This window comes from Medicago sativa, chromosome 8 (assembly GCF_051527215.1).
Source record: "Medicago sativa cultivar Bolivia chromosome 8, Bolivia_mono, whole genome shotgun sequence".
In the NCBI taxonomy this organism is placed as follows: Eukaryota; Viridiplantae; Streptophyta; class Magnoliopsida; order Fabales; family Fabaceae; genus Medicago; species Medicago sativa.
The window spans coordinates 72,255,440-72,270,511 of NC_140756.1; the positions used below are offsets into that span (position 1 = coordinate 72,255,440).

At 32.6% G+C, this 15,072-nt stretch overlaps 1 protein-coding gene across 1 annotated transcript; it reads left to right on the forward strand.

Annotated features, from left to right (window-relative positions):
- Positions 1–3,035: 3,035 nt before the first annotated feature.
- HAT22 (Homeobox-leucine zipper protein family) lies at positions 3,036–4,748 on the forward strand. The gene is made up of 3 exons (XM_085732597.1): positions 3,036–3,578; positions 3,672–3,751; positions 4,209–4,748. The coding sequence occupies exons 1-3, from the start codon at positions 3,126–3,128 to the stop codon at positions 4,486–4,488; spliced, it is 813 nt and encodes a 270-aa protein (XP_085588723.1). The 5' UTR covers positions 3,036–3,125; the 3' UTR covers positions 4,489–4,748.
- Positions 4,749–15,072: the final 10,324 nt, after the last annotated feature.

The following is a 15,072-nucleotide window of genomic DNA, read 5'->3' on the forward strand; positions in this document are numbered from 1 at the left end:
ACGCAAGCATGAACTACTACACAGCTTAATTCGACGCAAAAAAAAATGGAGAAGCAACAAGATCACACATGAATCAGCAGCAAATCAGGATTACGACGTGATTACCGGCGAAGTGCGAAACGTAGACAGACGAGAGAAGGAAAACGGCGGTACCTGAAGTGATATCAGAGAACGGAAGAGTTTGATACGGAAAACTTCGACGAGATTCCGATCCAGCACACATCTTCGCCGATCTGGACAATCTTCTTCTTGCTGATTCTCTCTGTTTCCGTTCTGCCACTGCTTCTTTTCACTCCATCTGGTTCCATTTGTTTCTTCACGCTTCTGATCCGTTCGAATCAAGCTTTGTGCGACTTCTTTCTCCGTTTTGATTTCGCGAGCTTTTGTGAAGGATTTCGAAACCTAGCCAATTGTTGTTGGTGGATTCGAGTTTGGATTGCTTCTTCTTTCTTTGATGCCTTCACGCTCTCCTCTGTTGCGTGAGCTCAGTTTTTTGTGTAGCCTCCGTGCTGTTCTTTCGCTTCTTCGACCCGAGGGTGCGGTGCGTGAGTTCTTCGAATTCGTGTTCTTGTGAGGATGACGAATTAGTTTGCAGAATCCGTCAGAATTTTGTGAATTGCTTGGTGATTGAAATCGAAAATAATATTGGGAGGAATTTGTGTTGTGGTTTGTGGGAGAATTGCAATGAATTGGTGGATTTTCGATGAGTATTGCTGGAATTTTGGTTGAATTTGAGAGGTTGATGGTGGAGGAGTGTGGTGGTTAGAGGTGGTTAGAGTGGTGGAGAAAATTGGTTAGGGTGGTTATGGAGGTGGTTAGAGTTTGTTGTGGTGGTGGAATGGGTGGTGGAAGAAGTTAGTTAGGGTGGTGGAAGGTTGTTAGAAGAGAGGGAAAATTGAGAGAAAATAAGTTATGAATTTTTGTGATTTTTGGAATTTGTGAAAAATGATTGGTGATGAAAAATTGACCATGGTTTGACTTATATAGGTGATGTGGTAAGCTTGGACCAATGAAATAATGCCATGTGGCACTTGACTTGTAACAAACTTTTAAGAACCAATAACATTTGGACACATGGCACTTGGACTCTAACAAACTTAAAAGGGATTAAAACGTAAATAACAAAAGTGCGCGGACTAAAAATGAAAATTAAAACTAAAATTGAATTAAAAAAAGTAAATTGAAAAATAACGTAAAGCGAGACGATTAAAAACAACGAAGCAGACAAGAGATTTTACGTGAAATGACCAAAACGCCCCTAGGGACTAAAATGACTAAAAACGACTCAAATGCAATTTTAAAATGATTTTTTAACAAGGGATTAAAGCAAGAGTTTATACAAGCGAACTAAAATACTCAGAGACAATTTTTAGAATTAAACAGGGTCTTAACACATGAAAAGACTAAAATGCCCCTAGGGGCAAAATTGACTCAAAACGACTTCAAATGCAATTTAAAAATGGATTTTGACATAGAATTGAAATGAAAACTTATTCAAACTATTTGAAAGGACTCAACCCAAATTTTAAAAGACTGAAAGAAATTTTAACACAGGAAATGACTAAAATGCCCCTAGGGGCTAAATTGACTAAAAAAATGACTCAACTGATATTTTCTGAAATGAATTTTGACATGATATTAAAACAAGGATTTATACAAACCAATTTAAAAGACTCAAACAATTTTCAAAGATTAAAATGAGTTGAATGCAGGAAATGACTAAAATACCCTTTTACATGAACTTTGCAAATAACATTGAAGTAAAATGCAGAGAAAGATGCAATTGATCAGAGACATATCAGATGACTTATAATGCAAGAAAAGAAAAATTGACTAGTATTTTTAGGTCCAAAATTAGGGTATAACAATAGTCCCTGAATTATTTTACTTACTATCAAAATAGTCCCTGAATTATTTTACTTACTATCAAAATAGTCCCTGAATTATTTTACTTACTATCAAAATAGTCCCTGCATTATTTTACTTACTATAACATCAGTTCTAAAACTATAACATTTTCAGCTATTACTATACATCAGTATGCATGCAAAAAAGGGACATAACTTGAATGAGAAAAAGACTAAGATGGTTATTCATACCTTTTGCATGTCTGAGATGAAGTTCCATCCATTATGCTCATAATTTCCAAGATCTTTATGTAATAATTCCAAAAACCATTTCCAATTATCTTTATTCTCCACATCCATTTCCAAAAGCAAGATGATCCAAACTTAAAACGAAAAATCCTAAAAACGGACATAAACAGGGTCAAAACGAACACAAAATCTTGATGAACAACAGGAAATGCATTACCTTCAGTCTAGCAGAGGAACTTCAAAAACGTCAGAATCGCCGGAGATGATGATGATTTTGGAGGGGTGAGAATGGAGAAATTTTTAGTGGGAAGGAGTAGGTTCAAGGATGTGTTTGATGGTTCAGACTGAAATGTGAAGAAGGAGGAATATGTAATGCATGGGCAAAATGGGAAAAGCAGAAAAAAAAATAAACTGAAAAGTGAAAAATGAACTTTTTCCAAATCAATCAAATTAGTCCCTGAGCACGTGGCTTCCTTCTTGCCACGCGTACAAGACAACACAGCATGCAGGGCGACATGTCAGCATGGCTAACGGAGCACTTTGACGGAGGGACCTTTTTGATCGACGTTTCACAAATTCAGGGACTAATTAGAAATTTCGTATAATTGAGGGACTAAATTGGCCGACGCGTGAAAATTCAGGGACTAATTTGATGGTTTAGTCAAATTTTAAAACATGTATAGACTGTTGATCTTTGATCGGACTATCTACCTTTTTTCTATACTCACTTTTATACAATTATTCCTTTGTAAAAAATTCAAATACCCTAATTGGTTTCACTATTCATTCCAACCTTTGATTAATAATAATATAGTCCTAGTAATCATATCCACACCCACCCACCCACCCAAATGACCCCACAAAAAGTCTCATTCATTTTCTTTCCCACAATTTACTCTCTCAAAACTTTATATAAACACACCATCATCTAATCATCCCACTCTTCCCTTACCTTTCTTCTCTTCTCTTCCCTTCCTTTCACAAAACAAAAACACCTTATTATCAATCTCTCTCTCTTGAGTTATCTTGATGGGTCTTAATAATCAAGATGCTAGTAACAACTCAGGCCTTCAACTTATTCTAGGCTTAGCTCTTACTCTTACCAAACAAGATACACCACCATCCAACAACAACGTTACAAAGCCTTATTCCTCAAGTAATCATAACAACTATGAAGCTGAACCATCTTTAACGTTGGGTTTATCCACCAAGAGTTACTATGAAGAACCTCTTGATTTTTCTACACAAACAAACTCACCTCATCACAGCGTTGTTTCCTCTTTCTCTAGTGGGAGGGTGAAGAGAGAAAGAGATGTTAGCAGTGAATTAGAAATGGAAACAACGGAGATGGAGAGAGTTTCTTCGAGAATCAGCGATGAAGATGAAGACGGTGCCACTGCAGCTAGGAAGAAGCTTAGACTTACCAAAGATCAATCTGCTATGCTTGAAGAAAGTTTCAAAGAACACAGCACTCTCAATCCTGTAATCATAATCATAATCTCTTTCTATAGTTACATATCTTATTATTTTCATTTTTTCTCATTTATTTATCAAATTTTTGTGATGGATTTACAGAAACAGAAGCAAGCTTTAGCCAGAGAGTTAAATCTAACACCTCGACAAGTTGAGGTCTGGTTCCAGAACCGTAGAGCCAGGTACCTATACATACATATATGCATAATATATTTAATTTATTAAATTAAATTAAACTCAACTATGGTTTTAAATTGCGGTTGCAGTTACCATTACATAATCTTCATATTGGTAGAAACTGCAACGACCGCACTGTAATTGTGATGTCGTTGCAGAAACCTCAAAAACAGTTATATTCGCAATTGCCTGCGTACTGCAATTTAAGTACTACAGCCAATGAAATATTATCTTCAAATTAATTCAGGGTACCACGTAAATATCATATATCACCTATACATATACTATTGTAAATGGATGGCCCAGAATAACTTCAATTGAAAAAAAAAAATTAATCATTATTCATGTATTTACGTACACATATTATAAATGTGTAGACAAAAAAAATTATGGGTTTGATAAATATATATTAAATATATGTAATATTAAGATTATTTTTGGTTTGGATTTTGGGTGTAACAGAACAAAGCTGAAGCAAACAGAAGTGGATTGTGAGTTCCTAAAGAAATGTTGTGAAACATTAACAGAAGAGAATAGGAGGCTACAAAAGGAGGTGCAAGAATTAAAGGCACTAAAACTAGCACAACCCTTGTATATGCCTATGCCTGCTGCTACCCTTACTATGTGCCCTTCATGTGAGAGACTAGGTGGTGGTGGTGTTAATGGTGGTTCTTCCAATAAGAGCAATTTCTCTAAGCCTCACTTTTACAATCCCTTCACAAATTCTTCAGCAGCATGTTGATTTGTTACTAAGAAAAAATATATGATAAAAGAAGAAAACAACTAGAGTACTTTCCCACACAACCTTTGTATTTTTTTGGTTGAAGGGAAATGTATGTGAACTATGAAAGGGTTAAGGGTGTAATTAATTAATACTGTGTAGAAATTAGTAATTGATGATGATCAATATTACTTTTTGTTCTTTTGTTTTCCTATATTCTATGTTTGTAAATTACTATATAGTGAACATGGATCTATGAAGGTATAACTATTTTTTTTTATATCAATTGTTCATTTTTGTTGTGAGTATATTTTTTTTTAGATCGGATATTGCAATTCTTAAGTCACGTAGAATTGAATAAGCAACAAAACTCTCTTTCAAAATCTCTTAAATAAACTCTCTTTAAGATAATTTAAGGCTTTTATGTATGCATGGTTCGGGTACTCCAAACATATTGTTAAAAACGAGACTCGTTCATTTTGCTCTTGAATTATGTATGTAATTTTGTGTTTGGAATCTTTCATTATTTTTATTCTTTATCAAATAGTTTAGTGATTATAAATTATAAATAAATGAGCTCTTGGTTCGAATCCCGTCTTTGAATATCATAATATCTCTATCAACTGAACTATACTCTTGAGGTGATAATCTTCCATTATAAGTCCAAATCTATGTCACTTAAAGAAAAATATATGAATTTGTGAAATAGTAGAAGGTGCATGCCTTAATTTTTAGCAAGCAAAAGCAAACATGGATTTGATCTAAGCGCGTTTGTCTACTACATATAAAATGATATCTCTAAAAACTAAGCTTTCTTTCAAAATTAAATTATTATTTTAATTTGAAAAACATTATTATTTTCACGTGTTTCTGTCTACAAATTAGTTGCTAAAGGAGTAACTGAATTAGAAAGAGAGTAGTTAGAAAAAACGATGACTAAGCTTGTGTGAAAAGAAAGGATTAATGGAATATTAGCAAACAAACGACAAGGTAATTCACATTTCTTTTTTCACAAGTTACTTATTTTATTTGATGATAAAAAATTACTTGTTTTTTTTGTTGAACAAAAATTTATTTATTTGATGTAATTCACATATATTATTGAAGTAAAAAGTTTTATACTATAAATCAACGATTATCGTTAATTGTTAAAATACTTGATTTAAATTATAGTTATTTTTAAAATACTTAGACACATCCTTTCAAAAAAAAAAATACTTATATACATAATTGATTGTAGTTTATTAACAATATAAAATACTTTATATTAATAATGTGTCAAAATTTATTCAATATTCTTTTATGTATGATGCTAACATCTGCTTTAAGAATACACCCTAAAGAACTACATATTCAATCTTAAAAAACGTATTTTATTCAATGTCAAATTTTTATTTCAAATTTTTAATATATGCCTTTATTATTTTAAGTTTTGAATATGTGCCCTTAAAATTCTTTTAGGAAAGAGCATAGCAAGAGCCATTTCTTTTATTAGTAGATTTTGTTCGTATATACGTACATGGTTGTCTCGTGATATGCTTTACTTTTAAGGTGACTGGTAGGTCACACCTCCACGTGAAGGACCCAATGGCTATGGGTCTCTCTCAAAATCTTAACATGGGATTTTCCTTGAAGGTCATCATGTCTTCTATCTTTCTTTTTCCCAACCCTTTTTGCCTGAATTAATTGCCCCAAACATGTACGGCACACACAGTTATTTGATTGAGTTGTATATGGTTGGTTGTTATGGAAATTCCTATACATAATTATAGTATCTATACATAATTATAGTAATTCAAACAAATAAACTTTACTAGTTTTTTTACAAAATCTTAGTACATACGAATTCAATCATATATCACTATAGAATTCAATTAACTTAACATCTCCTAAGTGTAACTCAAATATTAAAAAGGAGAATGTCTAAGGTTCAAACTTCAACCCTTACATACAACAATACATTGTCCGAGCTATACTCACCACGAATTAAATAATACCTTTTTAAGTGTATCGTTTTGTCATCCTAAATTTTTTGTTATAAAAAAAAGGAAAATGCTACTTCTCAAGAAAAATAGCTTCAAGAATTTTTCAAGACACAGTTGCCAAATTTTAATTGGATGATTTATTTGTCGACTTCCTATTTTTCAGCCACACCTCCTTGAATTGTGGCAAATAGTGCATTGTAATTGGCTACTCTTTATTCTTGAAGAATTCTTGATGTTATTTTTCTAGAGATATAGCATTATATAGAATTTCATTTTTTTACGGAAAACACGGGTTGGTGGTGCTTTGACGAAATCAATTTCCTAATAATTAAAAAAAATTCAGTCAATTTATATTATCTAATCCAAAAAAACCATCATTTTCCACCCCACATATAATTTGTGTTTCCCAACTGCTCAAAACGAATGGCAAAGATCTCGTGTCTGATGTTTCTATACTATACACATACGTTTTAGCCACGCTTCCATGATTGAAAAATGAGATGGGACCGTATCATCATATATATACACCCTCCGGTCACTATTATTATAAGAAAAAAACAATATTGTAGGTTCATTTATTTAATAATGTATGTGGTCTTTATTATAGACCACATGCATCATTAAATGAATGAATCCAAAATGTTGATTTTTGCTTATAATAGTGACCGGAGGGTGTAACAACAAATTAAATTATAGTAGTATATTTATTTATACTAGTAGATAATTAGCATTGAATTAATTCCACTCACCAATCATAATGGGGTGGACCAATAAATATCATGAGAGGGACTTTCTAAAGGAGACAACTTCCTGGAAACTACTACTAGTTATATGAGTCATTCTCATCACTTTCGTACACCATTTTTAACGTCCATCGCTATCATAATCACTAAAACACCCTCCTTTATACTCCAACTCCACAAATATGTGATTGCCAGAGGACCCAAATTGTGTGTGAAAGCTAAGTAACAAATAAAGAAACACCCCCACTAATTAGGTATTTTTGCTTGTTAGTTGTAACTTGTAAACCAAATATTCATAATAATAGAATTAGTCATAAGTCAATGCATGTGTTTGTTTCATCAATCGTCAATCCGACCAAGACAATCTTAAAAAAATTATAGTTTATAAAACATATGTATTTTTTTTTTTAAATTTAAATTTGATGGAACAGTATAATTGAGATTAATAGTTGTTAAGAGTACCACATCAGATAGGAGATAGTCTGATAATATGTTTATATGAGGGGGCAATCCTCACCTCACAAACTGGTTTTGTGGGGTTGTGTTAGGCCGAACCACCATTTCCAAGAATAGTTTGCTAAGTGTGTGTTTGGTTCAGCTTTGGATATAATTGATTCTAATATAATTGATTATGATAGAATTGATTCTGACAGAGTTGATTTTGAGAGAATTGATTTATGTTTGGATACAATGATGCAGAATTGATTAAACAAACTGAATGTTGTTTGGATAGTTTTTATCAAAATTGCTTTTGAATGTATAATTACTAAAATGGACATAGCTAAATTCAAGTAAATGTGCTTAGTCGAATGTATATGTAGATCAATACTAAATGTAGATATATTATTTAATTTAAATAAATAAATTTTCTATATATTAATTTAAAACATAATAAATACGATCATTAAACTAATTTTATTTACAAAATATTTGTTCATATATTTTATATTTTTTGATAAAATATATTTAAGTTAAATAATACTAGAGTTAGTTGCCAAAAATGATAAAATATAGCGTAAAAGAAATGTAAAAGAAAAAATACAGTAAATTTGAATGGGGACACCGTAAAGAAAAATTCAAAATTTGGTAAGTCATGATCATAAACATTTTTAGGGGGCTAATTTGGTTCGTTAAGTTTTCTAATTTAATTTGGTTCATCAAATTAAATTACAAAGCAAAAAGAAGGAGAATTGATAAAGGACAATAAAGGAAAATAATAGATTGTAATAATCAAAATAAAAAATTTAATGTAGAATTGATTCTGGAATAGCTAGAAGTTAGGATTTGTAGCTATAAGGATAATTGTTTTTGGAGGATAGAATCAATTCTTAAAAGCCAAATCAAACACCATTAAAAACTCAATTTTTCACTTTTGAAGGTTGTAGAATCACTTCTTGGTGTTGAAAAGCCAAACCAAATAGGCTCCATTCAAAACTAGTATTTATATGTTTGCTAAACTATATAGGAAGATGATAAACTTAAGGAGCAAGTTTTCCCCAACTTAGAAAGATATAAGGAAATTGAAAGCAAAATATGGATCATGATTTTTTTTCTTTTTCCATTTGACGAAAATTCAGGTCATATGTAGGTAAAGGATCAAAACATTTCTTGTCATGGGATAGTTTTGTGTTGATTTTGGTATTATATGACTATATGATACGTGTGCGCACAAGTAATAGTCTTTGCTTAGTCTACGGATAAGCAAAAGACATATGTCTTGTGTTGGATACTTTGTCGGACTATAATTGTATTAATCAATTGTTTTTTGAAGAGGTGTATTAATCAAATTATTATAAAACATGAATACTAGTACTTGTTAATTGTTATATGTTACTATGTCATCTCATGATTTGGGCACTAGCTGCAATCAATACAAACAAATCAGTTGCACGTTACAACGTTACAAGATGAGAAAGCAATGGAAATAAAAGACAAAATCCAGAAACCAACAAATGAAGGAAGCATAAAACTAAATTAACAGCCACAGCTGACAGAAATTAACAAAGACGTAGGTGTATAAGTATAACAGAAACACAGCTGGGGCCATATTCAGTGTAGGAAGACAAGAACCAACAGAAACATGAACAAATGGATTACCTAACTTATAATTATCGTCCATTAATTATATTATAGACGTTTCCACAAATTCAGCCATACATCAACTACCACTTTTTGCTAAATTGATGGATGCAACGATATTATTATTATTACTACTATTATTCTTATTATCAGTTTTTTAAGGATTATTATAATTCTCGAGTATTGGTTAAGCAATTAAAATAGTAAGTTTTTATAAAATGGTAGTGTAGTTATTACTTCATCAAAAATAAAAACTTACATTTTTAATGTAAAATTTTTATTTAAGGATTCTTTAACCAATGCTCATAGAACACCGGTTAGCAAGACCTTTATTTATTATTACTATTGAATATTGATGAATGCAACGAAAGGAGTGTTTTTTATTATTCTTTTTTTTTTTGTTTGAAAAAGCCAATATGAAATATATATTAATCCAAGCAAACTAGTCCTCTAAGGACAAGATGTGTTAGAAGAAATTTTATAAGAGTTCACATCATTACATCCACGGGTGGGAATAAGTTAGGTCGAGCTAGGTTTTGTAAGGCTTAATCTTGACCTGTCAAATTTTTTAAGGCCTAAATCTGGCATGCGACATGTTATAGGCTTACTTTTTAGACTCGAGCATGGTATTCTGAATGTTTGATACGACCTGCTAGCTTGTTTAAAAGCCTATATCAATTAACATATTTAAATAAACAATGTGATCTAAGTTTAAATAGACTAGCGAACTAATAGATCAATTAGATTAAACTCTCTTTTGATAATCAACACGAGTTTTTAAGAAATTCGACTATATATTGTATCATATTTCAATTCTAGTTTATAATAATACATTTAAATACGTAAAAAAAAATTATGTATACTAATAAACTTAAATTACTGAAAAAGTGATGGTTTTATTGGTACTCTAACTGCTTCTATCTCTAAAAAAAACAATTCTCTGCCCTCTCTCTATAACAAAACCGACTTTCCCTCCCCCTTTCCAAACTTCCAGATCGCGATGTAGATTCCGGCCATGGTGGTGCGACGAGACCCTTTCTCCGCACCACCGTTTCACCCCTTTGGAGTTCTTTTGAACCATTTCTCTTCCGGTGCTATGCTTTTCAGTGCGGTTTCGCGTGTTTGCCGTCGTGTTGAAGGAGGTAGGTGGTGGTTGTGTGGCCTTGCCTCTGTTTTCTGATTCTATATCCACAGATCTGTTGAGATTTGCAGTAACAGAGGTTTGGGTCGTCGCCACCGTTTCGGTGGTTTTGTGGTTCGATTGGTTCCGGCATTCTCGTGCTTCATTCTATTTCAAGTTTCTCAGTGTGAGCTTCATTTTGGTGCTTGTTGTTGGTTTGCGTCGAAGATTTGGAGCTGTTTCAGTTTCGGATGCCGATTTTGTTTGGTGTTTGTTGTTTCTTTGTTTGTACTGTACCTTTTGCGTTGTTTGTTTTTGTATTGTGTTTATGTTGTTTGTTTAGAGATTGGGTGGATGGCAGGCGTGGTCCCTCTTGCGGTGGCTCTGTTTCGATAACCCGAAAGGGTCTGGTTCTATTTACCTGAAAGGGTTGGTTCGTTTAACCCGAAAGGGTCTGGTTACCGACGTATTGGACTCATCCCTCGATATGAGTTCTTACACGTTGCTTGCTCGAAAGAGCTTTTTATGCTTGCTGTTGATCAGGGAGCTGTTGGCACTTGGATTTGATACCGTGTTGGCGGTCGATCCATTCACCATTTTTAAACTCTAACTATTATGTGCATTTTTTTCACTTTTCATGTTTTTTTTAACCTGGTTTCGTGCTCGTACGCGGGTTTGCTGGGTTGCGCCTGTGATGTGAATTTTTGTTATGATAGACTAGAGTAGATCCACTTGGACTGATTTATCACGATGTATTCCCGTTCGGGTTTTTCCTGGGTCAGGCCTAATGTCCCCCCAGTCTTTGTATCTCTTTCGTTCTTTTTAATATATTTTATATTTTGCTAAAAAAAAATTACTGAAAAAGTTAACAAATTTACATTTTAATTCAAAATACAAAATAAACATAATAATAAATAATATTATTCATTTTGTAATATATATATATATATATATATATATAATATTATTCATATTTACTTAAATAGGCCGGCCTAATAGGTTTAAGAGGCTTTTTGAATGGTATGTGGTTTGACCTTCTAAACTAAATAAGCTTATAAAAAAGCCTAGGTTACCAGATTAAAAAACAAAAGCTAAACATTAGAGAGGATTAAACCTCTAATACGGATAATAAAAACAAAAGGAATATATCTCGCTTTCAACCACCAATACGATGAGAGCTTAATTTTTTCAGACAAGGTTAGAAGATTTTCCTCCACATGCTGAAAAATGTGCATGTCAATCGAGTATGCTTAAAGAAGCCACCTAAATATGAGAAATAATAAATATGATCTGAAACGGTACCTGAATTAGCAGTATCAAAGCCTAACCATTTTGTAACAAATGACCAAATTCTACCAACAAACTTCCTTTCATTTAATCCAAGTAGGAGGTTTAAGGAAGCCATGACCCACCACTTGACCTAAATTATCAACCAACTAGCTCCACTCCCCTAATCATACCTAGTTATGAAACAAATTAAAGTTCTTCCACCAAACTGACCCTACTCCCGGACTATAACATAACCACCCACCCTCCTCACCATAACACGACAACAAACATGCTACACCATAAACTATCTTGCTTCTCCAACACCACTTATTAAGAAAAACCATATCAAACTCCTTAAACCTCATAACCCTCAACCTTCATTTCTCCTTATTCAAACATATTGTATTCCATTTAATCCGAGTAATTTTCCTAATTTTCTCCCCCACCCCACCCAAAAGTATATATTTAAAAATAGATTCAAGAGAAGATATGATACTTGTGGGAGCCTTGAAGAAGGAAAGAAATAGACCGGAAAAGAAGACATGACAAACATCAGGAGAACCAAACGACCCCCCCCCCCCCCCCCCCCATATGAAAGGCAATGACTCGTGCAATCCGACAACCTACTTTTCATGCGATTAACCAATGGATACCTAAAACTCAAATTCCGTAAATATCCACCAATAGGCAAGCACAGATATAAAAAAGAAAGTCGTTCAATTTTACAATTCATTATTTTAGACACTTCACGTAACCAAGAGTCGTTTACATTAACGCCCACCAACATACTTTTATGAAAATTAACTTTAAATCCAGATATCGCCTCAAACAATATAAGGACAACCTTCAATGCTCTAACAATGGTCCATGTTTTTCACCCACAAACAACGTATCATCTGCAAACTGTAAACGAGAAATCGAAATCGCATTTTGCACACCAACTCTATAACCAGTGAAAAATCATGCATCCACTAAAGCATTAATCATTACATTTAAACATTCTTCCACTATCAAGAAAAGAAAAGGGGACAAAGGATCACCTTAACTCAACCCCTTTTTAACCTTGAACTCCCTAGTCGGGCTACCATTAACTAAAACCGAAGTCGTAGCCGTTGTTACACATTCCATTATCCATTTTCGCTAAAATGTTGGGAAATTCATTTTTGCCATAACATTTTCCAAATACTTATAGTCCACAAAATCATAAGTTTTTTTCATTGTCCACGTTAAATAATCATAAATTACACTCACAATAACATATCCTAGTTAATTAGCTAGAACCTAAGTCAAAATATTATATAAGTAGTCAACCAAAGAGATAGGCAAAAAATCATTTAGTCGTTAAGGGTTCTCTACCTTCAAAATCAAAGCTATAAATGTGTTGTTAATTCCTTTCAATAATCTTCCATTTCTATGAAACTTTGCGAAAAAATGCATTAAATCACCTTCCTACTCCATCCAAAAATCCTTGATAAACCCGAGGTTTATCTCATCCGGTTCCGAACTATTAAAACTGTCACATTCTCAAACTGCCTGCTTTACCTCCTCCTGATAAAAAGGTTTGATCAAATCTCATTATTCCATCCAATTCAACATTTTAAAATTTAAGTTTCCCTGGGGGCTCGATATTACTTGACCGAAAGTGGGATTCAAAGTGATTGAACACTGCCCCTCGAATATTATCCACACCCTCCACCATAGAAACCATTCACATTAATAGTAATAGTAGAGTTTGACCGTTGCTTGGCAGACATTTTCCCATGAAAAAATTTAGAATTCGTATTTCCCTCTACCAACCAATTCAATCTTGACTTTTGCCATTGCATACAGGAATTTGGATGGGACAAAGAAAACAAATTACTTGAAAGAGAATGAATCTCTTTAAACTATTCCTCGTCCAGAATTATTTACCTTCTCCCTGCCTTTTCAGTTTCTTCTCTTCTCACTACATGTTTTGTTCTTCTCTATTGTTGCTATGTTTCATCTCATCTCATCTCTTTGTCTATGTCTTTGTCTGACAGAAAAAATATCTCTAGGAGAAGAAATTATTACAAGTTCGTTTGTTGTAAATGAATCTCAAAAAGCTTCCTTCAAGTTCTCATCTCGTAGTGGTAATTTTTTCTCTTAAGAATCAATTGAAAATAGATATAATTCAGATCCAAATTTTGGTCAGTGATTCATGAATTTTCTACACCTTTACTCCAAAAGCTTGCTTTAAAGCTTCTTATGCAACCTTGTTCTTCCTCCTACTGTGAGACAAATTGGACTACTTACTCTTTTATCACTTATATGAAAAGAAGTAAAAAGGATCCAAAAAGGGCAGACAATTTAGTTTATGCACTTGATCCGCTTGATGATGTTGGAATTAAATTAGCAGAGTGTCTCGTCATGAACCAAAGTTGGAAGCTACATTATTTCTTGATTACCATATTTATCTCTTGACACAAATTAGTGTTAACTATTAAGTAGTCAACATTAGACAATGATGTTCTTTTTTGATAGTACTAATGATGTTCTCTTCGAACGGTACTAGTGATGTTTAGCTATATTCTAATTTGTGGAGAAAAAATATGTAATTGTCACTTGTTTTCATTTTCATTAACGTGAATGTTTGTTTATTATCATTTTTAGTTATTTTTATACATTGTGCACTTATATTATTAATTTTAAATTTAATTTTTTAATAACATATCGAGGTCATATCATATCGATAATCGTATCCGCACTGTGTGAAGTATCGGGGCTTCATGGGTTTAGAATATGTTAAATTGATTTTTTTTTTGTTAGAAAGAATATGTTGAATTGATGTTATGGCCGGGGTGATTTAAAATTTAAATCAATATTAATATATTCAAACTTTGATATTAGTTTTTGTCTTGAAACTTGTAATTGTATTCCGTATCTTTAACATCTTGTGTTTGGATAATTTTCATCAGTATATACTATCCTTCCAATTCTTAAAACTAAAATCAATACTTCTGAGTTCCACCAGACTCAATTTCAATTATTCGGACAAGAAATGAATAAAAGTTAATCATCTTTCAACTATTAGCACAATTTCAAATGATTTAAAGAAAGAGACTCATCAATATATCTGAATAACGATCTTATTTCTATCACAAGATTATATTCCTCAAAATCTGGAAATATATTATTTGAACAAAGGAAAAATTGAAAGAAAAAAAAGATGAAGACTAAAGTGTAATAGAATAAAGATGGTGCAAAAAGCCATTCCTCTTATTTGCTTGATAAATTATAAATCTGAGCCCAATCTAAATTCCGCGGCAGAGATACAATTAGGGCAATTGCTCTTTAGGCACCCTCAAAAAAGATCAAAAGGTGCTAATTGTCATTCAGACACTTTTTAAATCGGTTGAATCACTTTTAATTTGGTTAGACCTATTTCCTT